Genomic DNA, 26546 nt, shown 5'->3' with positions numbered 1-26546 from the left:
TTTTAAAGTAATGTGCTAATTTTTAAGGTTTTGTGAGCACATGCTGTGCCAGGCAGCAATGCATTATGGGTAGCATAAGGTAATCTCAGACGTTCACGACAGGACAAATGCATTTCAGACATCTGTTCAGGGTCCACAGATAACAGCATTAAACTGTAGTGCCTAAAACTCTCGTGAATATATTCTCTGGGTTTATAGACGTTAGTGTATTTGTGTTTGTTAAATTCCACGCATCTTAAATGTAGCAGATACGGATTATCTGGAATTTTGTTTGACATTTTTTCAAGGCCGCTACTGCCATCTACAGGCCAGGAGTGTTCATGGCAGTATTAAACGTCTGGGTACATGGCTGCTCTCAAAGTGTTGGTATTGTCCATTGTCCAGGCGCTTTTTGTGTGCATATATGTTAACTTTGTATTCTAAAACTACGGTTAGAAGTAATTCCGACTCCTTATCGGTCCAGACGAACGAGGTTGGCGCCATGTTTTTAGTTTTTGTGGAAGTGACGACAAGAGAATAAGGCTCCTGATTGTATAGAATTTTAATCAGTACCACCACCCAAAGGTTTGGCAGACTAATTACAACACATATATATGGTTCGATGTGGATGGATTTTTTTTTTTTAAACGACGTAGTGTGGATGAAGTTTTTTCCCCAAACTGAAAGGGTAAGATATTCGGTTTTACAAATACCCGACAACGTGTGTACATGGCCTTATGTCTGTGAAAGGCACTATATAAATAAATTTACTTACTTACTTACTAATATTGAGTGCACGTTTTACAACATCATAAAAGTTTTAAAACATGCAATTGCGATGACACTTCCAGGGCTCCGTAAAAATGCGTTTTTACAAATAAAAATGGAATATTTTACAAAAGCACATTTATCTTTAAACCAACACACGACACACGTCACATTAACGTGTTGGTTTACATAATGGATTACTGAACCAATCACTGTTTAGCACTTTTACCCAGAATGCTTTGCGGTCTGTGTTTGTTACAAAACCTCAGAATTAGTGCCTTATTCAACATTAAAAGATATGTTATATTTTAACTTTGCACAAATGACAGACTTGACATTAATGGAGTTATTCTATCAGTATTTTCAAAAAAACATAAGTTAGTATGACTTTATGTTTCAAGACCTCCGCCTGACCGGGGTGTTGAAATTGATAGGGAGCTGACCTTATGGCTGCTCTTGGTGTGCCTCTGTGGTGGGAGCGCTGTTGTAAACAAGAGCTTCCAGCAGGGGCAGAATGTTGAAAGAAAAATGATTATGATTAGTAAAGAGTTGATTTCGTGGGTGCTCTCAGGATTTGTCTGTGCTGCTTCCTGCAGGGGGCAGCATGGTCAAACATTCTTGCTTATTCTTTAGGTCTTTTACCGCTTTTGATGCTTTCAAAAGCGATCGTGTTAAAAATCAATTTCAGCTCTTTAGTAACTGCAAATGTCCCATAGACAACACCAGAATTTATCGATTATGTGTAACTTCCGATACATTTTTGGGTGGTTTATCAGTTTATCTTTATCAAAGATAACTTTTCAGTTATCTTATTATCTGTTATCGAAGTTCATTTTTTGGTTATCTGTGCCCACCACTGTTGTGATCTGTAGTGAGAGTAGAGAGCAGGTTGAGTCTAGCCTGGAGAGGTGGAGATATGCTCTGGAGAGCAGGGGAATGAAAGTCAGTAGGAACAAGACTGAGTACATGTGTGTGAATAAGAAGGAGCCCAGTGTAAGAATGCAGTTACAAGGAGTAGAAGTGGTGAAAGTAGATGAGTTTAAATACTTGGGGTCAACTGTCCAAAGTAAGGGAGAGTGCGGTAGAGAGGCGAAGACGAGAGTGTAGCCAGGGTGGAGTGGGAATTTGTGACTGAAGAATATGTGCAAGAGTGAAGGGGAAAGTTTACACGACAATAGTGAGACAAGCTATGTTGTTCGGCTTAGAGATGGTGGCACTAAAAAAAGACAGGAGGCAGAGCTGAAGGTGGAGCTCAAGATGTTGAGATTCTCTTTGGGCATAGCAAGAATGGACAGGAATAGGAATGAACATATCAGAGGGACAGCTTGGGTGGGAAGGTTTGGAGACAAAGTCAGAAAGGCGACATTGAGATGGTTTGGACATGTGCAGAGGAGGGACACAGGGTATACAGGGAGAAGGATGCTGAGGACGGAGCCAACAGGCAGGAGGAAAAGAGGAAGGTCAAAGAGCAGGTTTATGGATGGGGGGAGGGAGGACATTCAGGTGGCTGCTGCGACAGAGGAAGATACAGAGGACGGGGTGAGATGCAAACGACTGATCGACTGTGGCGACTCCTAACAGGAGCAGCCAAAAGAGGAAGCATGAAGACAATACCTGCATTCATTTACTAGGCACAGACTACCTGTTGGAGCAGACTAATTCACCTGTCAAAGTTCATACACTTTCTTCACTGAGTGAAGGGAGTGGTGGCAGCTCCAGCAGGTCTATTCTTTTAAGAGTTAAATGAACTTAATAAATGGATTTCGACTAGTCAACTAATAAAAAGTAGTCCACTAGGCGGATGTTAGCTAGTTGTAGTCGACTATTTTGACTAGTCATTCCATATCTACAATAGATATCGTGGCACCCTACTACACTGGTGAAAACTATGACATGGTGTACCCCCACCCCTATACCAGATGACCCATAATTCATTCAGAGACCATTTGCATTCATTTAGATGGGTTTTTTGTTTGTTGGTTGTTTTGATTTTTAAATTAACAGTCCCAGGAATCTAGACTGGGTAACCACAGTTTGTCCTGGGAACCAGGCAAACTTAAATAAATGGGGACCTCCGAAGACACATGATGTAGATACACAGGAAATACAGACTGAAATGCTAATGAGTGTATTAAGCAAAACCTGCTGAGGTAAGAGTTGACAGACACGAAGCCTAATAATTGTCTGTTAGCGTTCAAGAACCTGGGGAAGTATGAACAAGTGCTTTCTTGTCATGAAAAAACAAGACACAAAAACACTAAAAAAGCTAGTTGAATCTGAGAGGATGCTTTCAAGCCTAACTCCACACATCCTGGGAGTAACGTCCCTTGGTCATGAGTTTCTTGATGTAATCTGTGGCCTGAGTTCGCGTCATGCCTCCCAGCTCCTCTGCAATGTCATGGAAAGCCATCTGCACATCCTTTGCCATGTTCCTTGCATCCCTAAACCAGGAAAGAAGACATTTTATGGGCTAACCTTTCATGTTGTACATTTATAAATTTATTGACGTTGCCTTCTAATTACAAAATAAATATCATCTAGGAATAATGTTCACATTATAGTAGAAGAGGTGCTAATGTAAATTTATTAAAAAAATACTAAACACACCAAAAAGAGGAACAGCTTCAATATAATTAGAAGATTTGAATAACATTTTCTAATCTTCACATTTTATTTCATTACACTAAATGTTCAAATACAATAAAGATTCTGGGCTAAATCTGATACAAAACATCAACAACTTTAAGTCTACTGAAACAATCTTTAAAAAATCCAAATGATTCCACAACATTAACAATTTAAGATGTGGGTTCCTTATTTTGACTCGCTAAAAACTAAACTGAAACTGTAAGACAAAAAAAAGTAATTACCCGCATATGTAGATATGAGCGTTATCTGTGTTAATTAGCTTCCACACATGCTCTTTATTTTTCTTCAGGAGATGTTGCACATACACCTTTTTTAAGAGAGAAAAAAAAACAGTTAATTGCAGCCATTCACTTTCACAGTGAACAGTATTATACACAGACACAGTGGCCTTGATTTACTAAAGGTGTGTGTTAAAACGTGCACAAACACCAGACCATTTGCAAAAAAGAAAAAAAAAAAATTGTTGAAAAAAGTGCATGCTGATTTATTAACTGAGCAGACTGGAGACTGAGCCTTCAAATGAGCAAACTGCTGTCCAGTTAGCCTGTTTGCTTTCATGAATATGCAATTTGGTGAGGCTTGCACATGCAACATGATTTACCAAGGTCAAAAAGAAATTTAGCAGGTGCTGAGAGAGTCTGAATTTGCATGTTTGAAACCCTGGTGTTAAAGAAATTGTGCGTGACAGACTGCTGCTACAGCAGCAGAAAGGCTGCCAAGTTATCTTACACAGAATTAAAAAAACAAAGGGAGACAGTGCAATAATTCCACAGATGCACTTCATCAAACAGATATTAATGGGATTTCGATTTTCAGATGAGGGAGCTAAAATGTTTAAACATGCTACACCTATAGCAGCAGAAATATTAAATGAGAACTTTGTGCTGATGCCTGAAGAGCAACAACAGCAGTTGTATAACCAAGTTACCAGCCTGACACAAAGAACACTTACAGAACCTATATCAGTGCAGCTGGAACTGTAAAAGAATGGACAATTTTTAAGTTGCGCCGCCACCTTGAAACCGAGACTTCCGGTTAAGGAGCCTCTCGCTCGCGTGGTTGGCGTCATTAGAAACAACAGCTTGTTATGACGCCTCACAAAGCGGCTGACCAATTGAAGCTGGACGCCACTTAAACGATGCCTCCGAAAGTCAACGTAAGTCCAGATTTCTTGTTTTGTTTTGGCTTCTGTGTCCTTCGTTAGTGCTGTGTGGCTGGGGCTTTACATTTGTTGCTAGGAAAGTTCAATGACCAAAATACCATTATTCTAGGCACAATGAACATGTTTTCACTATTATTTGATTTCTTTGTGTGACTGACATCATTATTCAAGCATTCAAAAGGCTATTCCTACCTCCACACAACTCCAACCACATGAGAAAGTTTCTGACAGTTCTTGTTGAAAGAAACCGCGTCTCCCTAACCGGACAGAGTTGTGACGTCATCACGCATGTGCGTAGGTGCTGCTCTATTGCAACATGAAAATTAGGGCTGCAGCTATCACATATTTTCATAATCGAATATTCTATCGATTACTCGATTAATTGATAAAATAATCAGATAAAAAGTACCTTTGTGGTTTTAAACAATATCAATAGTGGCAGGGCTCTCCCTAAAGCAGTGGCACAATGTTTCTGTGCCATCATGCAGTTTTTTAAGTTTAGGGTGTTCCTTCTCTCTGTTTTGCCGGGTTATTAATTTTTTCATATTAAGAGTTTTAGAGCTTTGCCCAACCATAAGCCCAGGCAAGTCTGTGAACTCTTCAGTGTGCATTCTTTTTTCCCTTCTTATTGCATATTTCATTTGCATTTTTTATTACTGTGATTTACTCAGTGTTTAGTGTATATTTATACATGCTGTACAGAGTGTAGCTCAAACCAAAGTCGAATTCTTTGTTTTCTGTGGATACTTGGCGAATAACACAGCCTTTGAAAATGGCTGTGGATTGCAGCATTTCCACAAAAACTGCCTGTTGATTAAAAACTCTTACCAAATCTGAATTAAAGCTTTTTTTTTTAATCATTAAACATGAGTCATTTAAAGTGCGCGTCCTTTCACTTCATCTGCGGAGGTGGAGAACGGCCAGTGGAGCAAAACGTGTTTTTTAAAAAATATATACAAACACATTGCTTCACTTTAAATGCGCAATAAGTCCGTTTCAGACGATCCGCGCAGACCTTTTCTCTTAAAAAGGCTTTAATTTACTCAGTGTGTGGCTTTGCAAACTTGTAGCATCGCCTGCTACATTGATTACCGCTATGGTCTTCTGTGTTTTTTGTGGGAGCGTTACAGCGCCACATACAGGCCTGGCATATGTAAGACAGCTTTAAACGAAACCTTGAGGCAAACAATTTGCCTCGAACATTTGTTGTAATCGAATTACTCGAATCGTTTCAGCCGTAATGAAAATCATTCATTGTTGTGGTTGTGAACATTAAGAGAACTTAAGAAAGACTCAGGTAAACAGCCTTACCTTGTAGTCTTGGTCTCTAGAGAAGGCAACATTAAGCTGTGTCAGAACATTATGCCTTTCTGCCTTCTCCAGCTCCTCCTGGTAAATATAATCCTCGTTCTTATGTCTGCAGCCAAAATACATCACCGTCTCACCAACGTCCTTTCCTGTATGGCCATTAAATAAACAAATAAATAATACTACAAAGGTTATTTTAAATTTGCTGATGATGCATATTCCATCCATCCATTTTCTTCCGCTTCATCCGAGGTCGGGTCGCAGAGGCAGCAGCTCAAGCAAAGCTGCCCAGACCTCCCGATCCACACACACCTCCCCCAGCTGCTCCGGGGGAACCCCAAGGCAGCTGCGAGACATAGTCCCTCCAGCGTGTCCTGGGTCTTCCCCAAGGCCTCCTCCCTATGGGAGGTGCCCGGAACACCTCTCCAGCAAGGCGTCCAGGGGGCATCCGATAAAGATGCCCGAGCCACCTCAGCTGGCTCCTTTCGACGGGGAGGAGCAGCGGCTCGACTCCGAGCTCCTCCCGAGTGACCGAGCTCCTCACCCTATCTCTAAGGGCGCGCCCAGCAACCCTGCGGAGGAAACTCATCTCAGCTGCTTGTACTCGCGATCTCGTTCTTTCGGTCATGAGCCAAACTCTTGACCATAGGTGAGAGTCAGAACGTAGATCGATCGGTAAATCGAGAGCTTTGCCCCCTGCTCAGCTCTCTCTTCACCACGACGGTCTGATACAGCGACTGCATCACTGCAGATGCTGCACCGATCCGTCTATCGATCTCATGCTCCGTCCATCCCTCTCTCGTGAACAAGACCCCAAGATACTTAAACTCCTCCACTGTGGAAGAGTGATACATATTCAAATCTGCTATTTGGGCTCTTGAAACTATAAACGATGATTCAGACAGCTGAACAGAAGTAATGTGCTTTGTAGCTACATTTATTAGCATCATCACTGTCTTATCCCCACAAACACAATGGGCACATTGTGTAATTATATGAGGGGTTCCTTCCTTTGCACATCTTCACACTCCACAGAGTGCATATCAGAAAAGCAGCTCATTATGTCATTGGCTTTTCCTGAAATTTTGTGCTTCTACAATGAGCAAGTATGGTTTTTCTTTCATTTGTTTGAATCTTGTCTGCATTTGTTTTTATTTTGTTTAATCCCCCCAAACTCACCTTGCTCTTTGAGCCACCCCCGTTCTTGGATAAAGCCCATGAAGGGAGCAATTCCTGTTCCAGGGCCAACCATGACCACTGGGTTGCTGGCCTTGAAGGGCAGCCGGAACTGAGATTTGCGAACATACATGGGAACGGTGGATTTGTGGCCATTATTAGTGATCTGTTTATTCTTCAGCCAGTTGGTGGCTACACCCTTGTTGATGCGACCAGTCTTAGTCTCGTACTCCACCACCACAGCACAGATGTGGATACTGTTGGGGTGAACCTGAAAAATAATAATCACTAAATCACTGATAACAATTTTGATCATTGTTTCTGCACTAAATGTGGGAATTATTGTTCTCCATGTGAGACTACAGTACCGTACACTGACAATACTCCACAAGGCAGTCCTGATTTATTCAAGGAGGGAAAGTGGATATAATCGATTAAAGGACATGTCGCGTGCTTTTTAATGTGCCGCTCAATAACATAACATCAGAATATTTGTGGTTTAAGTCTGTTCATGCATATCCGGTCATATTTAGTGGTCACTGATGTATTTTATTGATAATTAAACCTCTCGCTCTGCAAGTCAGCAAGTGCATTTCTGGAAAACATTTCACTCATTTTTCGGCGGGCGACGTCAATCTGAGCAAACACAGAAACAGCACAACAGCAAACAGAGTGAAATGAACGCTGCAACGTCAGTTCATGAAACTACGTCACCATTTATTCGACAGTGATGGCTCAGCATGCATGCAGATCAGTGGACCTGCAAGCAGAAGCTTGAAAAAAGTTGGGAATATGCCATTTTCTGGAGTTTTAGGAGTTTCCACCAGCTCGTGATTGTGCGCGGAATTCCTCCGCACGTCTGTCTCAATGTACCGAAAAAGTGCTGATGTCCACGTCTTCCGCAATTCCTGTGCTAGTCAGAGGACATCCCGGATAAAACATAGCGTCCAGTTTCAAAATGAACGGCACATTCCACTGTTACAGGAGTTTTTGTCATGGAAAGAGGAGCGGAGGAATTCCGCGCGTTGCGGCGGTGCCGCATGGCGCAAAGCAACGCCGTGATGAAGCCTCACAGGACATGTTCTGGCATGTCAAGCTCATCCACAATTTCTCGGTTAGTCACACGACTGAAAACCCAGCGACAGCCATCAGAAAGCCATCTCAAAGCCGTCCTGTAAGACCAACACAGAGGTGGTTTTGTGCCGCGCCATGAACGGCACAGTGGCGCATCCGTCCGCTTTTCTTTCCATGAAAAAAACTCCTGTAACAGTGGAATGTGCCAAAAAGTACTGATGTCCACGTCTCCTGCCATTTTTGTGTAAGTCAGACAACGTCCCGGATCAACAAAGCCTTCACGTTGGAAATGATCTAGTTGATTCAGCCTGTCGATCGGCGCTCAGAGCGCGGCGCGCTCTCAGCAGCTGTGGGCGGTCTTTAAACCAGTTGGAGCACTCCTTAATCTGTGTAATCCCATAAAATCGTCCCTGAAAGCCAACAGAATTTTCCGAATGGTGTCCACCTGGAGGTCTCTCACAGTTTCTGGAAAAAATTGATGCAGCAAAGCTCCAAATCGTTCAGACATTTATTCGCAATAAAAATCCGACGAGAGGGGTGGACCACTGCTCACCCAAAGCCTGCTCACAGGCGAATGACGCAACCGACAGGCGTGAAAAAACTCACGCATGCGCACGAAGGTTCAAGCTTGGCTGATGCAATCACACGTGATTCATATCCATATGGTTTTTGAAAAAAAATAAAAAGGTCCGATACTTTTCTAACAGACCTCGTATATCATCACATGACATCCACAAGCCAAATTCTGAGTTATGAATTCTGTGCAACATGTCCTTTAATTGTTTTTGAGTCTCTTATTTCAGCTTCTTAAATGTGAATATTGTCTCATTTGTTTTGTGAATTTGTCTCATTTCTTACAGTAAACTGAATATCTTTGTGTTGTGAATAATACACATTTAAGTACATTTATCTGAGGCTTTTGGGGAGCACATAACATTTTTCACCATTTTACAGACCAAACAACTAATCGATTAAATAATCATCAGAGCAATCAGTAATGAAAAACATCCCACAGAAAAGCTTTTTTTTTAAGACCAGTAATGAAAAACATCCCACAGAAAAGCTTTTTTTTTAAGACTTGGAGTATTTCAGAAATAAAAATAGCATTTGCACTGGAGTATACAATAGTAGCAATAGCTGTACCAAAGGCTGATTAACTCTTTCTGGTCTGCTCAACTAATCTAGATCTAACAGACACCTAAGTGAACATTTGGAACCACCGGCATACATCATTTGCCATCTTTTTACAACCAGGAGTATCCTGTAACTGACTGCAGAAACACAAGACAGTGCACATGTGGGGAAAAAAGCTTTGAAAGCTCATTTCCACTCTTCATTAAAGAATCACCTTAGACGAGGACGCAATGGAGTAGTAGCGAGCCTGGAGACGAGGCAGCAGCTCACACAAGTGGTCAATGGGGGGTCTCAAGGATGGCATGTCTTCCAGGATTGCAAGGATATTACGACTAGCATCCAGCACCCAACTCTGGTAAAGTGCCTGTAACACAAAGACAAAAACATGATCCATATTAGACAGAAAACCATCCATTACCAGACAAAAATTATGGCATGATTTGCAGTGCTAATTCATTTCTGCAGAGAAGATAAAATTGTTAAATTTCTGTCACATAAGCCCTTTTCACACCGGGCTGCTTCGAGTTTTGTTGTGCGGTGTCATGACGACGCCACGTGGAAGCAACCCAGTGCCAAGTCGATGTATCTCACCGCCACAACAGCGTGAGGGGCGCAAAGGACGAAGCAAATCGGACGCCAAAAATTACACGTTTAATTTTTTTTGCATCCTGTGCTCGACGCAGAAATGAAGTGATTTCAGCGCAAGTCAGAGCAACGCGACGGTACTCAACGTGACTGGAAGCCACACACTCACAAGACAATGTTACCCAACGCCAATTTATGATTCCTGCTGTGTTCCATTGTTCCCAAAGTATAAATCACACAGGATTGTTTTTATACCATGTATGCAGTAAAACTACATGCTCAAAAAGAGCAGAGAAAAAAAAATACTGATTGCAGCTACTGCTGCTGCAGCTCCTGCTCACAGACTGATTGCCAGAGACAGGACATGTCCACATCCAGTAAAAAGTCCGGACATCTCTAGTCCACTCACAGATGATTCGTTCACGTGCACATGTGAACAATTAAAAGAAAAAGACTGTCTGGCTGCAGGCAGTTAGTTCCTTGTTCTCCCCTCAAACTCTTTCATCACTGTGTTTAAAAAAAAAATGACACAAAAAGACATAAGTCCTGCTCAAAGACTGATTGCCAGAGACAGGACATGTCCACATCAAGTACAACTCCAGACATCTCCACATTTGCTCATGGACAGTTCGTGGGCGTGCATCTCGCGGTCAAAGGAGGAAAGATAAACTATAACAGAACTCAGAGCGCAGACCTGCAGCTCAGCACAAGAACAAATATAAACTAGAAGAGAAATCAGAGTGCACAGTCTGTCCGCAGTCACACTGTGCACTCTGATTTCTCTGTGCAGAGAACCTGCAGGCTGCGTTCTCGCCTCCTCTCTGCCCCCTGCTGCGTGCACCTGACGCAGACATTCCTGCGTCGTCATGACGCCACAGGAAGCAACTCGAAGTGGGCCCGGTGTGAAAAGGGCTTTATGAGGTTGATAGTAAGTTATTCAAGTTAAAACCCCATTACCACCCCTCACACCTTGCCCTCAGGTGAGGAGGAGGCCATCTTGCGCATATTTTCTTGGTCTTTGGGGTCAGATGCATACTGTGCCAGTTCATAGAGGATGTTGGTTCGAGGAGGGTGAGTGATGTCCAGGTAGTGAGTCAGGGCAGTGCGGTAGGTTGTGGGACAGGGGAACGGGTGCTTCTTGTTGGACTCCTCTGAAAGGGGGGATGGGGAGAAACACATCGCAAATAATTTAAAGATAAAGATGGACCCTTATGTTGCAAGGCTATAACAAGGAACATACCATGCTAATAAACTCAAGGTTCTTTAACTTTCAATGCTGTCGGTACTGGAGCAGGATGTGACAATCATTTACAGATAAAGATGGACCTCATGTTGCAAGGCCACAGCAAGGAGCATGCCATGCAAATAAACTCAAGGTTCTTTCACTGTACTGTAACGTACCATCAAGGTTGTTGAGAGAGATAACTACATCAAGGCTCACGTCAAGGATTTGTCCCAGTTTGTTCACCAACACAGAGTCATTTGTGGGGAAAACTGCAACATGGTCGCCTGACTCATACCTGAAATCACAGATTGTGATAAAGGTTTGGACTTGATACATGCAAGTTGTTCATTAAAGCTACTCACAAAACTAAAATGGGGTCGTGTGCTAACTCATACATGAGTATGTTTGCTGTCTTAATTGGGAATTATCAAGTGTTTGAAAAGTACTGGGATAGTTTTAAAACTGCCAATTACAAAATGTTTTTACAGTATATTCTGATGGGCATTACAAAAAAACAAAAACAAACAAAAACCTTCAGACACAGCCACATTGAAAGTGAAAACTTCACTGGGTATACTTGGCCAGCCTCACCTGATCTTGGAGTCTGTTATATCTAGTTCTAGGTGCATAAGATGTCTCTGACCACCTTTGTTGAGTCTGCGTTTGACAGTGACTGGTGCCAGGAAAGGGTTTTTGGAATCAAAGGGCCTGTAAATAAAGACATAGCTTAAATATTGCCATACCACTGGACAAGGCAGAACAGCTCCAAAAGTGAAATAAAACCATATTTGTGTGTATTAGGACTATAAGATACAGCCCTAAGTTTATGAAAGCATAAGGATACAAAAAAGTACTTCCTCTGTCCAGTAGTGGGCAGTATGCATAATTTTTAAACAATGAACTTTGGTATACTTTGCAGATTCGAAAATGAGGTAAAAAGTGAACAGATATGACAACTTTTTTGCAATACATACGGCTTTTGGATTTCAAAACTCTTCAAGCGGCCAATTTCTCCGGTGTACACATTCTTCATATTGATGTCTGGGTGCTCCTTCAGCTCATACTGGCGGATGCTGTGTGAGAAAATAACTTGTAAATGCATATATTAATATAAACTCAAAGTCAGAATGTTGTAGGGGCATCAACAAACAATAATACTGACAATGATTATAACCATTTGATTTTCAATGTACAGATGGTTGAACAATTGATTTAGCATTTGACAAATTGGCTCAAATGATATGTAAATTTGTTCTTCAGACATTGTGCTTAGTACAGTGTATCCGAGAAGTATTCAGTGTTTCACTTTTTCCATGTTTTATGGTACAGCCCGATTCCTAAACTGAGTAAATTCATTGTTCCCCTCAAAATTCTACTCATAACACCCAAAAAAAAGTTTTTTCTTTTAATTTATTTTTGCAAATTTATAATAATAATAATAATAATAATAATAATAATAAGAAGAAGAAGAAGAAGAAGAAGAATGAGAAGAAGAAATAATCACATGTACATAAGTGTTCACAGCCTTTGCTTAATACTTTGTTGATGCACCTTTGGCAGTTATTACAACCTCACGTCTTCTTGAATATGATACCACAAGCTTGGTGCACCTATTTTTGGGCATTTTTGCCCATTCTTCTTTTCAGCACATCTTAAGCTCCATCAGGGTGGATGGGGAGTGTTGGTGCACAGCCATTTTCAGATCTCTCTAGAGATGTTCAATCGAATTCAGGTGTGGGCCACTCAAGGACATTCACAGAGTGGTCCTGAAGCCACTCCTTTGATATACTGGCTGTGTGGTGAGGGTTATTGTCCTCCTGAAAGATGAACCGTCACCCCAGTCTGAGGTCAAGAGCGCTCTGGAACAGGTTTTCATCCAGGATGTCTTGATACATTGCTGCATTCATCTTTCCCTCAATCCTGACTAGTGTCCCAGTTACTGTCACTGAAAAACATCCTTACAGCATGATGCTGCCACCACCATGCTTCACTGTAGGAATGGTGCCTGGTTTCCTCCAAACATGATGCCTGCCATTCAGGCCAAAGCATTCAATCGTTGTCTTATCAGACCAGAGAATTTTGTTTCTCATGGTCAGAGTCCATCGTCAGAGTCTGATCGCTTAGTTTAGATGGAGGTCAGCTCCAGGAAGAGTCCTGGTGAATCTGAACTTCTTCCATTTATGGATGATGGAAGTCACTGTGCTCAATGAGACATGAGTCATTTTCAGTGGTGGGCACAGTTCAGCTAATCTAATAACCAATAATTATCAAAGCTAATGTTTTTGCTAGTGGATTAGCTTTTCAGATATGTTTTAAAACCATCATCGGACCAATTATCTTCCAATAAATTTAGTTCCGATAACGTTCAGTCCGATAACATTTTTTTTTTTTTTTTTTGCTGGTAAAGTGATCAATGTTTAACGGTCAAAAACATTTGTAAACCCTAAAATCAAACATTTTAGTTCGTCTATTGTGTGTTTGTGGCAGACTGCCTGCCTGTCGCTTGCTGATGACAGCAACATTAAGTGCAAAACGTGATTGGCCGGTCAACGTAGGGAGCATTGTGGGTAGTATAGTTCAGGTTCACTTTGGATGTTACATTGAGTGTTATCGTCTGCTTGACACAAGAAGAAAATGGACTAATTTTAACATTTTATTTCTTTGTGGCTGATGGTATAATTTAATAGCCAAGACTTGGTGGGGGAGAGGAGCTCTCACGGCACAGTTGTATGTACAAAGGGAGGGACTTTTCTTCACTGTTTAGACACGGTTTTGGATTTAAAAAAAGGACGCTTTATGCGGATTGTTTATATTTATTCAGATGAATCCCACTGAAACTAACAGGTAAGAATTTATCTTTGCTACGTGTCTTTTATTCTGCCAATCAATGCATTAATGAACGTATTTCAGCTGTTTAAGCCGGAGGGTTAAAAGTGTGTGAAAAAAGCAGCAGCTTTTTAGTTCGTAAATGATGGTACATAATACCGAGAAACTGACTTCTAATACTGTGTTTTACTGCTTCTGAAAGATGATGACAGTGTTTGGGGTTTTATTTTTTATTCATTCATTTTTCGTGCATTTTTATGTGTCTGTGAGCCTTGAATTTACCCAGCAGCCCCTGCAGCGCTTAAAGTGAAACTAGTTTATCAGAAGCCGACAGTGTAATCTGATGTGGCCGCACCCAAATCAATACTAAAAGTTATCGACTATCTGTAATAAAGACAATTTTTTTGCAGTTTATCAGTTTAGTGTCAGAAAAGATAACTTCTGTTATTGGATTAATGGTTATCGAAGCTAACATTTTGGTTAGCTGTGCCCACCACTGGTCATTATATCTGTACCCTTCCCCAGATTTGTGCCTAGAGACAATCCTGTCTGAGGTCTACAGACAATTCCTTTGACTTCATGCTTGGTTTGTGCTCTGACATGCACTGTCAAATGCGGGACCTTATATGCAGACAGGTGTGTTTCTTTCCAAATCATGTCCAATCAACTGAATTTAGCCCAGGTGGACTCCAATTAAGCTGTAGAAATATCTCAAGGATGATCAGAGGAAACAGGATGCATCTGAGCTCAATTTTGAGATTCATGATAAATGTTGTAAATACTTATGTACATATGATTTCTTAGTTTTATTTTTAATAAATTTGCAAAAAATTTCAAAAACGTTTTTTTCCACATTGTCATTATGGCGTATTGTGTGTAGAATTTTGAGGAAAAAAATTTCATCCATTTTGGAAAAAGTGAAGTGCTGTGAATACTTTCTGAATGCACCGTATGTGCTCAAGATTTTGTGTTTTAATACATTTGCGCAAAACGCTTAATAGTAATGATAATAGTTTAAAGATGCAGCACAGTGGCTTAAGCATGGTTTACACAGACGGTTTTGTCGGCGGGTAGTACGTAGACCGAAGTTCGCGGTAGTTCCGGCTGTTTTCGCGGTGGAAAGGGGCGGAGCATTTCGCCAGCGTTTTGACTGCCGTACTAGCCGCAAATACGCGGATAAAACACCGCTAAATCCGCTGAATAAAGTGGCGTTTTGACACCGTAGCATTTGGCACATGTCAGGCAACGGGGGTTAATACCCAGTTCTATCCTTTACAATCGCAGGTTAAGACGCGCGTGAGAACGGCGGTGTTCTGCAGCCCTGTGTACCGCTGGATTTATCCAGGCAAATCCTGCGTTACTCCAGGAACTTTTGCATATAGGCTCCGCCCCCAGAGTATAACAGGCTGAAGCAGCAGGAATACATGCCTCTGTCACTGCAGGGGGAGGGAGCTCATACTCAGCCTTTTCTTCTCTTTCCCTTTCCCCTCAACGTGTTGCTCCGTCTCCACCACAGGGCTACCCTCTGCTTCTGAACCAGACCTCTTGGTAAGTCCTTGCTGCTGCCAATTTTCTTTTAGGAGGCATACTGGAGCTTCTCTGCAAAAATATCTGGAGCTGGCCGCGAGTGAGAGGCCTGCATGCAGAACGCTAGCGTTTTTATATTGACTGCCGCCTATCGGCCGTTTGGAACACCGTTAACCGGGAGGTGGCGTTTAGAACGGCGTACTGTCCGTTAGCGCCGCCGTTTTGTCTGCCTCTGTCACCGGTTAAAGTGCCCTTGAGGACGCCGATGTGGGCTCTATGGCCGTTTTACACGCCGTTGATTAGGGATACAACGCCAGCCGACAATGACGGCGGTGTAAACTGCAGCACTACAGGAAGGGGCAGGATGAAACGGCGATTAAAAAGTATCAAACGCCGTTGTTCGCGTTGTCTCCGTCGTCACGCGAATTCTCCGGGAGCACTCCCGGAATTATTCGACATGTTGAATAATTTTTTCGACGATTCCCGGTAAAGCCAGAACTAAGCTACGCCCCCTAGTGCCGGCGTTAACAACGGCGTGTGATCCTTAAGACGGCCAAAAACTCTTCCGGGAGCTCTTACTGTCTATGTGTAAACGGGTCTTTAGTGGTTAGCACTGTTGTCACAGCAAGAAGGTCATGGAATTGATTCCCACCTGTGGAAATAGTAGAGAAGCTTGAATCTTCGACTGGACTGGGTTGCTTGACGTGAGGACGTTTCGCTTGAAATCACAGAAGCTTCCTCAGCTAAAATTCTTGCTCTGGTAGTCTGACTTCTGTCTTGACTCTTGGTCTCCCACCTGTGGAGTTTGCATGTTCTACTGTGTTTGTGTGTATTACCTCTGGATGCTCCAGCTTTCTCCCACATCCAAAGACATGCAGGTTAGGTGAATTGGAAACTTTAAAAATTGTCCGTAGGTGTGCATGCGCATGTGAATGTGTGTCTATATGTGGCCCTGCGACAGACTGGCGTCCTGTCCAGGGTGTACCCTGCCTGATGCTCTATGAGCCTGATAATCACAGAGAAACATGATCCATCGCATGTGCAATTTGAAATGAAGAAAAGTTTTGTTTTAAAATGCAGACAGCCCCTTTAATTTATGATGAACACCACAAAGATTAAACTTTAAACTCTGTCTATTGAATCAATAATAATAAGAATAATAAAAACCTTGATTCGTCTCCTAAGGCTTCCACACCAAAGTGTTCACAGACAGCTGGCCAGAACTGCTCTCTCCATGAAACGAAGTCCTCTTCCAGGCTGAAAGAAATAATTACGGTAGTAAGGATTTTTTTTTAAATCTTCCTTCAGTGGTTTTATTCTACAGTGACAACCATGAACATTTATAAGGATAAATTAATGAGCTGTCTCAGAGAAAATCAAGCAGAAAAAGAGAAGTTGGCTGGATGACCATCACCGATTTCAATTAAACTTTCCAGAAGTGAAGAACAATCAAACACTTGGACCCATAACATTTTTTCACTCCATAAAATGTTCTGAACAACTTTAGACAATTTTTAAAATTATCCACTTTTGGCCATGCTTGCTGTCTCTACATTGAGCTGTCTCTGAGAAAATCATGCGGGGTGGCTGGATGACAGACTACAATTTTGAAGAAATTTTCACCATATAGCCTTCAAGTACACTGATTAGGAATGACAAAGTCAGTTTTTCCATCAGGCAAAATATTACTTGAATTATGGTCAGTTCAAAATTTGATGTCAAAATGGCCTCAGCTTGTGTTACATTAAAATATAGTAAAAATGGCCAACTTTGACATATCAGTTCTCAATTCTTGACAGGTAGATAGAAAAAGTGAGTGTAATTCCTCATACGGGGTGCCAGTGACCTTCAAAAACCACTGTTTGTTCTGTGGCATATTTCCTTATATTTCAGTAATTGACACTTTCTGAATCCTATAGGTGAGCACTTTCAGGGCCAAACCTGGGTGAGTGGGAAATTAGAATTTTCTCATAAATCAGTCAATTTTCTTCTTATTTCAGCAAATAAGATGTGCTTTCCTATGTTTTCCAGTACACAGAATCGATTTATATGGTTATTTTGGTGATTAGAGGTCAAGGTCATTGATAAAGGTCAAGGTCATTCTCAAATTTTACAATTTTTCACATATGTTTTGTGCTTAACAGGACATTTTAGCACCTGAAATGATAAAATTTAGTTTGAGACTACATCAATTGATAGAACATGCTGTTAGCATAAAGTTAATTGCTAACATGCACAGTTTTAAGTATTTTAGCATTCTGTGAGGTTATCAAATCTAGCATTCTAAATGAAGAAGTTAATGAAAAACGTGTGTTAAATTTTATTTAACTGAAAACAATTCATGTAAAATTTTGCCTGATGGAAAAACTGTCATTCCTAATAAATCTACTTGAAGGGTATATGGTGAAAATTTCATCAAAACTGGAGTCTGTCATCCAGCCACCCCCGCATGATTTTCTCTGAGACAGCTCATTAAGAAACATAACTGAGTATTTTGGCAGCTTCAGATATTCACAAGATTTTAATCAGTCATTGGAAAGGGTCAGAAGGCAGGGGACCTACTCCAGGTAATTGTTTTGGCCTTCAATCTCTGCTAGGATTAAATTACGAGAATTATAATTTCACTAGATTATCTATTTCATCAAGAATTGTCCTTGACCAGGATATTGGTTATTTTATGACAATTACTTAAAGTACTGATTTAAAAAAATGCTGTACTTTGTTTTTTTTAAATGCATTTTTATAATGCACTTACATCAATACAAAAATTAAGGTATCTCAATCATTCAGAAATTTACAGGTATGTTAATTGGCCCAAGCAGAAGGTCACCTGTTTGAGTCTGGGCTGCTTGAGGTTTCTTCCTCAAATCATCAGAGGGAGTTTTTCCTTACCACTGTCACCTGTGTGCTTGCTCTGGGGGTTGGTAAGGTTAGACCTTACTTGTGTGAAGCACCTTGAGGCAACGGTGTTGTGATTTGGCACTATATACATGAAAATAATTTGAAAATTGAAATTACTGGAAATTTCTGAATGATTGAGGACCTTAATCCTTGAAAAAAATATGGTATCACCACATGTAGAGGACAGTCACCCAGGATCCTTACTTTCAAATATATAAATCACACATGAAATCCTTTGACAAATTGTATCATAGAAGCACGGTTCAACGAAACTAACTAACTAACTAAATAAATAATTTAAACTCAACTCTCCCTGCATTCCACAGCATGAAGTAAGTAAGAGTCTACGATTCGCCTAGGATAGTACATCAGGTTCCTTCCCCAGCCAATGCTGGTAGCCATTTAGCGCTGGATAGACTGAGACTGGATGGCAGATTAAGCGTCTTGACCGAGGACACAGACAGGTAGTGTCACCGGAAATCAAACCCAGGTCTACAAAATAGTAGCCCAACTTTTACACAGTCAACTGTGCATCTCTATCACTGTACAATATTGTGTATTCCTTCATAATGCATTCAGCTGCACCTCGTAAACTCAAATCTACAGTGGAAAGACTGTGAAAAAGGAAAGCTTACTTTTTTGTTTTCCTTTCCTGAAATACATCTTTATTTAATATTCTTTCTTTCTTTACAGTATTTATTTTAACCAATTAATTCCATCAAGTCATAACAATATCCTATTCAAGCCAATATAGGCAAAAAATTACTTTATTTTAATTTTGCTTAATATTTTCATTCAACCAAATCCTGCCCAAGTACCTTTGTGATGATGTAGTTGCTTTACTATGGCATTAAAAAAGAGAAAAGAAAAAAAAAAAGAAATGCTGCAAAGCTAAAGACATTTGGAACATGCATGTATTGTTATATAAACAACTGCATGCACATAACTTCTTTAAAGTTTGAAAAAAAAAAAAAAGATCACATTGGTACATAAGGATATTCTGGACAAGAAAAAAAAAAAATTGTCAAAGTGCATATCACTAGTAAAATGTCAAATGAGCTGACTATTCTAAAATAAAAAATGGATTATAAAATATTGATGTACTGCATTTCATTTTTGGTGCCATACGCCCTGAAATTAAGTCACAAACATCGGGAAATTAGCCTGACTTCACCCGCTATTGCTAAACGCTCAGAAACAAAGCTGTGAGAAATGTGGACTTCAATGTCGTTATGGAGGGCCACACCCCTCAAGAACCTGTAATGAAGTCAATGGGGGAAAAAACTTAATTTTTTGCAGTTTGAAATCTGTGTTTTTTGTGGACCAGTCAATCCGTCAAAATGGTGAACAGGTGTGTGTTTTGGGAGAATTCAACAACAGCACTCCTGATGTTTATTTGCAGCACAGAGTCCACAAAGGTAAGAAGATTCTTAGGAGGAAAGTGGGAGCTTTTTTTTTTTTTTTTATCACAGAGTTGGACAAAACATGACGACGAATGACTGCTGTTAACAGGAGAGGCATGATGTGGACCAGCTAGCCGTTTGCGTTATTGGCTAAGCAGAGCTAATCTGATAGCTAAGCTAAGTTACCCGGAGCCAGCGAGGCTGGTGGAGAAACATTTTTCTGTGGATAAATGACAGGGCCATGCAGCAGAAGAACAATTCTACAAGGGTCTGTGTGCGAACACAGCAGGAGAGAAAACAGTGACACTGCTTTCAGTATGTAATCATTATTATTCAGTTTTATTAAGATGTATGCAATGTTTTTTAGTTTTTTATTTTAATACACTGCAGGTTACAAAGAGGTGGAGACGGACATATGCTGATCGGAAAATAGAAGAATTTGACTTGAAATCCAAATTAAAGCCATATTATATTTGTAGACAAAAATCAACTTGGATTGACTGTGTACTGGTGTAAGCCATGAAGTGGACTGTAACAGGAGACAGGTGGAGAGGTCTATAACCAGACCAAAGTCACAGACAGGGTGAACACTATATTGTGTGCCAAAGAATAACAGCACACTTACTTGCAATCATCATCTCCTAAACCAAGGTCAAAGATGCGTGTGGCTCCGAGTTCTTCAAGCCTTTTATCAACATATTTTCCCATTGCATTGTAGTGCTCATATGTTTTGTTGCCCAAAGCAAAAACCTGGAAATACAACAAGTATTAGACACAATAGTGCTGCAAAACTCCATTTATGACCAAAATGTGTGTTTCAAGTTTCACCTCAATGGAAAGCTTAGACATTTGAGGTTCTGAGTAATTAACAATAATCTCTAATGAACCAAGTTACAACTGGTAGGAAAATAAAATACACCTAAAAAGATGTCTTAAAAATAACCAAATCTGAATGATTAGAATTTATGTAATCAGTCAGATTATTTGACTGACTACACAAATCCTTCCTCATATTTTCATGTTTTTTACTTTATATTTCAAATATAGACAAGTTAAAAACATGAATATGAGGAAGGACGCAGCTACGCCAAGGAATTTAATTAGGGTTACCATAGTGATGTTCTTCAGCGAAATGAGGCCAGAGACATCGTATTTGATCAATGATAACATGACAACACACACAGCCTTTTCTTTGTTGATGTACATAAAGCACATTACAATTCAAAGAAGTGAAGTAAACTGTGTGTCAATATGAAAAGCGTGCAAACCTATTCAAATTTCTATTCAAGACTATCTCTGTTCATTTCAAACGGGGGAAACAACCATTTTCTGATAATAAATTACTGTTCTTTCATTACAGTATAGTTATGATGTAAAATAAAACCAATCAGTGTCAGTTTAATGTGTATGTTTTTGTGCCACCAAAGTCTGACAAGACAATGTGTATGTACAGTAGTGTTCAGAATCAGGGGCATCGGACTGGGGGGTAAAGGGTGCTATGTACCCAGGGCCCAGAGCATGGGGGGGCGGCACAAAAAACCGGCATTAAATACATTGTTGTGTTGCATGTTATTAATGTCCATACAATTCATGTTGTAAAAGAATATAATTAGAATGAATGTATAAATGTTGCAAAACATAATTCTGCTCTAACAATAATATTGAAAGATCTCTGAGGGCCCTTCCACCCCTGCACAGTTGTACAATGGTTGAGTCCAGGTGCACAGGTACTCTGAACAGGCACTCTGCTCCCCCGCCCCCAACACACACATCCCAAATAGTTGTCAACTAATTTAGTCATCAATTAGTTGTTAAATAACTTTGTTTTACAGCAAATGTTTCGTTTCTTCCATATAAATCAAACGTTTCTGCAGCCCGGCTTTGCTTTGAACCTTGAACCAATTGAAGCAGTGATTCGCAGATCAAAGCAGTGCTTCGATCTGGTGCTTTGTTGATTCAGTGTTTGATTTCACTTAATCTTAATTTTTCCCCACTAAAACCCCAAAGAGCATATGTCTGTGAGTTATATTTACCTTTTATGTTAATCTGACCTGTTATGGTCTTCTGAAACAGTTGATAGATGTATTTTATAACTTAAAAACGGGACCGATGCTAATGCGTTAGCATGTCTACGGTGTTTTCAATGTTGAAGTTAGCATTAAGCTGTTGCAGCTGTCAGCACATTTGTTTTCTGTATAATCATGGCTCAGCGTTTGTTGTCGTAAAAGAGTCAAATGTATTACAAATTGTAATATTTCATTCATTTATTTTTATTTATATATCAATAATAATAATAGCAACAATAATACTAATAATGCCACAATACAGTTTTAGAGAAACGGACAAAAAGAATCTGATAAAACAAAACAGAAAAGATTAAACCAACTAACAATGAATATGAAAAAATAAATAAATATAGAAATAACTGCTGCCTGTGAACACCTAGTGACTCTTAGACCTCCACTTCATCCCTGTTTTATTTAAGTTTAATGACAATTTGTTTTGGTCAAACCACATCTAAGCTGTTTTTACACAAGACAAAAATAAAATGCAGTAAACTGCACATTTGTGTCTTTTTTTCATGAAAATATCTTATTAAATATAAAATATTACACTTTAGTCAGGCCTTTAAAATACTTTTGTGGACATTTGCTGTAATATGTTGTCAGTGGTTGAGATAGTTTCTGTAGGCATCTAAAAATGCTCCTAATCGGGTGAATCCTGATGGAAATCTCTTTGTGGTGTGTCGGTGATGTATGTATGTGCAAAATAAAACAAAACACTACTCCAGGTATGTTCCTGACAAGAATATAACATCATAACTTTGTTACAAGGTCAAACATTGATGTTGTGTGACAAAGGCCTTTTAATAATAAGTCACTTAAAGAAATAATGACAAAACTCACAAGTAAAAAAAAAATAAAAAAAAATAAAATAAATAAATAAATAAATAATCGACCGATTAACTGATTAGTAAAATAATCGTTAGTTGCAGCCCTAGTGTTTAGGCTGAAATGATATGTCTTTCCTAAAAAAAAAAAAAAAAAAAAAATCAAAGTCCGGATTTCAAAAAAGAAGAGAAAAAAGGGCAGGGAAAGAAAACTAAATGAGGGAAAGCAGCTGCTAATCAAATTCTTTGAAAAGAGAGTGGTGAGCTTGAAAGCTAGCCATACTGAGTTGGGAGGCCTGGGGGACCAAATTGCACCAATTTTCAAAAAAAAAAAAAAAAAAGTGGTGCAATTTGGTACATTCCTGTGCATTTTAACAGACGGGAATGCACCAAATTGCACCATTTTTCTAGAAAAATGGTGCAATTTGGTCCCCCAGACCCCCCAACTCAATATTGCTCCCCCAACTTTAAAAAGGGTTCTGACTCCCAGGTGTGATCTAAGGTATACCTGGTTTGACTACGCATTAGAAATTTGGTGTTTGCGTTAATAAAAAAGAACATAACAGTGTGTGTGTGTGTGTGGGGCCTTCAATATGGCTACTACCTAGGGCCCAGAATTTGGTGCTACGCCCCTGTTCAGAATAATAGTAGTGCTATGTGACTAAAAAGATTAATACAGGTTTTGAGTATATTTCTTATTGTTACATGGGAAACAAGGTACCAGTAGATTCAGTAGATTCTTGATATGCACACTCTTAAGACTATGAAATTGGGCTATTAGTAAAAAAAAAAAAAAAGTAGAAAAGGGGGTGTTCACAATAATAGTAGTGTGGCATTCAGTCAGTGAGCTCGTCAATTTTGTGGAACAAACAGGTGTGAATCAGGTGTCCCCTATTTAAGGATGAAGACAGCACCTGTTGAACATGCTTTTCTCTTTGAAAGCCTGAGGAAAATGGGACGTTCAAGACATTGTTCAGAAGAACAGCGTAGTTTGATTAAAAAGTTGATTGGAGAGGGAAAAATCTATACGCAGGTGCAAAAAATTATAGGCTGTTCATCTACAATGATCTCCAATGCTTTAAAATGGACAAAAAAAAAAAAAAAAAAAAAAAGAGACAAGTGGAAGAAAACAGAAAACAACCATCAAAATGGATAGAAGGATAACCAGAATGGCAAAGGCTCACCCACTGATCAGCTCCAGGATGATCAAAGACAGTCTGGAGTTACCTGTAAGTGCTGTGACAGTTAGAAGATGCCTGTGTGAAGCTAATTTATTTGCAAGAATCCCCCGCAAAGTCCCTCTGTTAAATAAAAGACGTGCAGAAGAGGTTACAATCTGCCAAAGAACACATCAACTGGCCTAAAGAGAAATGGAGGAATAGTTTGGTGACTGATGAGAGTAAAATAGTACTTTTTGGGTCCAAGGGCCACAGCCAGTTTGTGAGATGACCCCCAAACTCTGAATTCAAGCCACAGTTCACAGTGAAGACAGTGAAGCATGGTGGTGCAAGCATCATGATATGGGCATGTTTCTCCTACTATGGTGTTGGGCCTATATATCGCATACCAGGTATCATGGATCAGTTTGGATATGTCAAAATACTTGAAGAGGTCATGTTGCCTTATGCTGAGGACATGCCCTTGAAATGGGTGTTTCAACAAGACAATGACCCCAAGCACACTAGTAAATGAGCAAAATCTTGGTTCCAAACCAACAAAATTAATGCCTTGCAGATGTGAAGAAATCATGAAAAACTGTGGTTATACAACTAAATACTAGTTTAGTGATTCACAGGATTGCTAAAAAAAGCAGTTTGAACATAAAAGTTTTGAGTTTGTAGAGTCAACAGCAGATGCTACTATTATTGTGAACACCCCCCTTTCTACTTTTTTTTTTTTACTAATAGCCCAATTTCTTTGCCTTAAGAGTGTGCATATCATGAATGCTTAGTCTTGTTGGATTTGTGAGAATCGACTGAATCTACTGGTACCTTGTTTCCCATGTAACAATAAGAAATATACTCAAAACCTGGATTAATCTTTTTAGTCACCTAGCACTACTATTATTCTGAACACTACTGCATGTACGGTGAGAACATGAACAAACTGTGCACATAACTCTTTTCCATATAAAGAAAACCATGTACCCACTTGCAAAATTTGTTGCAGCATCATGTGGAAGACAGAGTCCCAAGTATGGAAAGGTTTCTCTAAAGCCCCTTTCACACTGACCAGCGTATTGCGGCGTACTGACGACGCCAAGTTAAGCAGCTTTACCTTGAGTTCTTGCTCCCTATGCAGTAGTATGTTGAGGGCTATATGAGGTGGATGCAAAAATGTAAAGCTGTTTAATTTTTTTGGCGTAGAGCACTGGACGCAGAAAAAATGCAGTTTTTTAAGCAAGTCTACACAACACACCACAACGGTTTGTAAATCTACACAACACTGCACTACTGTACACCAAGCCTCCGCAATTCTACATGCCAGGGCAAAAAACCCTTTTATTAGTACATACCTGGATGTACAATGTGAGTCTGTTCATGTGCCGTTTGCATTTCCATAATGTCAAAAAACAGCAGGCAGGAGTGGACAGAAAATATAGCAGCGAGGGCTACATACGTGGCAGTAAGCAACTGAAAGCAAAACCAGGAACGAAACCACACATCAGCCGACACAGAGACTACACCAAAAGCTGCGCAATTTTCCAATGTACTCCATACACATGACAACACAACTGTATGCAAGCCCGGTGTGAAAGAGGCTTAACTTTCTCCCAATTTCGGACTTGATGTCAAACAGACTTCTTCAGTATAAGATGGAAGACTTCATAAGATAGACATAAGATGGACATTGTAACAGACTGACTACACGATGGTGACACTGTAGTGTGAAACAAAGAAAGAAGAAGGAAAAAGTAACATCGCAGTGCTGTATATTTGGAGCATATTGTGGTACAGCTTAAGACAGAGAAATATGGGAACTGCTGTTTGTATGAGCCACTCTCTCATCCAATTTAAACACAACATTTTTCATCTCGCTGTGTCACTTAAAGTCTTCTGTAACAGGTCAAAATGGTATTAAATGAAGCATGTTGCACTTACTGATTAAAGCATAATTCAACACAAGTTGTCCTACACAACCATCTTCTGAATAAATCTCTTGAATTATTGCAGTGGCACAGACATGCGGGACATACAATGCAGTGCAGAGGCTGATATCACCAGATATGATTTCACAAACTAAAACTTGTGGGAACAGATTAAAATGGAAATCCTATGTGACATGTCAATCCTCTGCTGTTGCTGGGCAGACTGTTTTCATATCAAATAAATAAATAAATATAGCTGGTTCAATGTGGGCAAAAGAATTTCTTTCTCAACAATTTACTTCTAGTATGACCACTGGGAAGACACTAAGTTTTCAAAGATAGAAAAGTGCTGATATATTTGACCATTAAGACTCACAGTGTACTTTAATCCGGAAAGGTCTTCATCACTGTTTTCCTGTAACCAGTCATAGAAGTCCTGGGCGTTATCTGTGGGGTCTCCTTCACCATAGGTGGCCATGCAAAATATGGCGAGGGAGTTTTCAATCTCACACAGACGGGACAGCTCACCCTGAGACATAGGACAAAAACAACAGTGACCATGAAAGAATTAATACCTTGTTCCTATAGCTACAGTTGTATGGAAAAGTTTGGGGAACCCTGATAATTTTCATGATTGTCCTTTATAAATCATTGGTTGTCTGGATCAGAAATTTCAGTTAAATGTATCATACAGCAGGCGAACACGCTGATATTTGAGAAGTGAAATTAAGTTTCTAGTATTTACAGAAAGTGTGCAATAATTATTTAAACAAAATTAGGCAGGTGCATACATTTGGGCACCCTTGTCATTTTATTAATTTGAATACATTTAGCACTAATTACTGGAACAC

At 39.9% G+C, this 26546-nt stretch overlaps 1 protein-coding gene across 2 annotated transcripts in view; it reads right to left on the bottom strand.

Annotated features, from left to right (window-relative positions):
• Positions 1-3041: 3041 nt before the first annotated feature.
• The window catches only part of porb (P450 (cytochrome) oxidoreductase b), a 103121-nt gene continuing 79616 nt past the window's right edge, over positions 3042-26546 (bottom strand). For both annotated transcript variants that reach the window (XM_034168178.1, XM_034168179.1), the window contains 12 exons: positions 26072-26224; positions 20343-20467; positions 16581-16670; positions 12035-12133; positions 11652-11768; positions 11237-11355; positions 10805-10986; positions 9465-9614; positions 7046-7313; positions 5870-6015; positions 3618-3703; positions 3042-3188 (listed from right to left, as the gene is read on the bottom strand). In XM_034168178.1, coding sequence (XP_034024069.1) covers positions 3044-3188; positions 3618-3703; positions 5870-6015; positions 7046-7313; positions 9465-9614; positions 10805-10986; positions 11237-11355; positions 11652-11768; positions 12035-12133; positions 16581-16670; positions 20343-20467; positions 26072-26224 — 1680 coding nt within the window. In that variant the 3' untranslated portion in view covers positions 3042-3043. The remainder of the gene's footprint in view (positions 3189-3617; positions 3704-5869; positions 6016-7045; positions 7314-9464; positions 9615-10804; positions 10987-11236; positions 11356-11651; positions 11769-12034; positions 12134-16580; positions 16671-20342; positions 20468-26071; positions 26225-26546) is intronic.

Source organism: Thalassophryne amazonica, chromosome 4 (assembly GCF_902500255.1).
Source record: "Thalassophryne amazonica chromosome 4, fThaAma1.1, whole genome shotgun sequence".
Taxonomy (NCBI): Eukaryota; Metazoa; Chordata; class Actinopteri; order Batrachoidiformes; family Batrachoididae; genus Thalassophryne; species Thalassophryne amazonica.
Note: the sequence above shows the minus strand (reverse complement) of the source record. Positions and strands in the feature narration are given on the sequence as shown.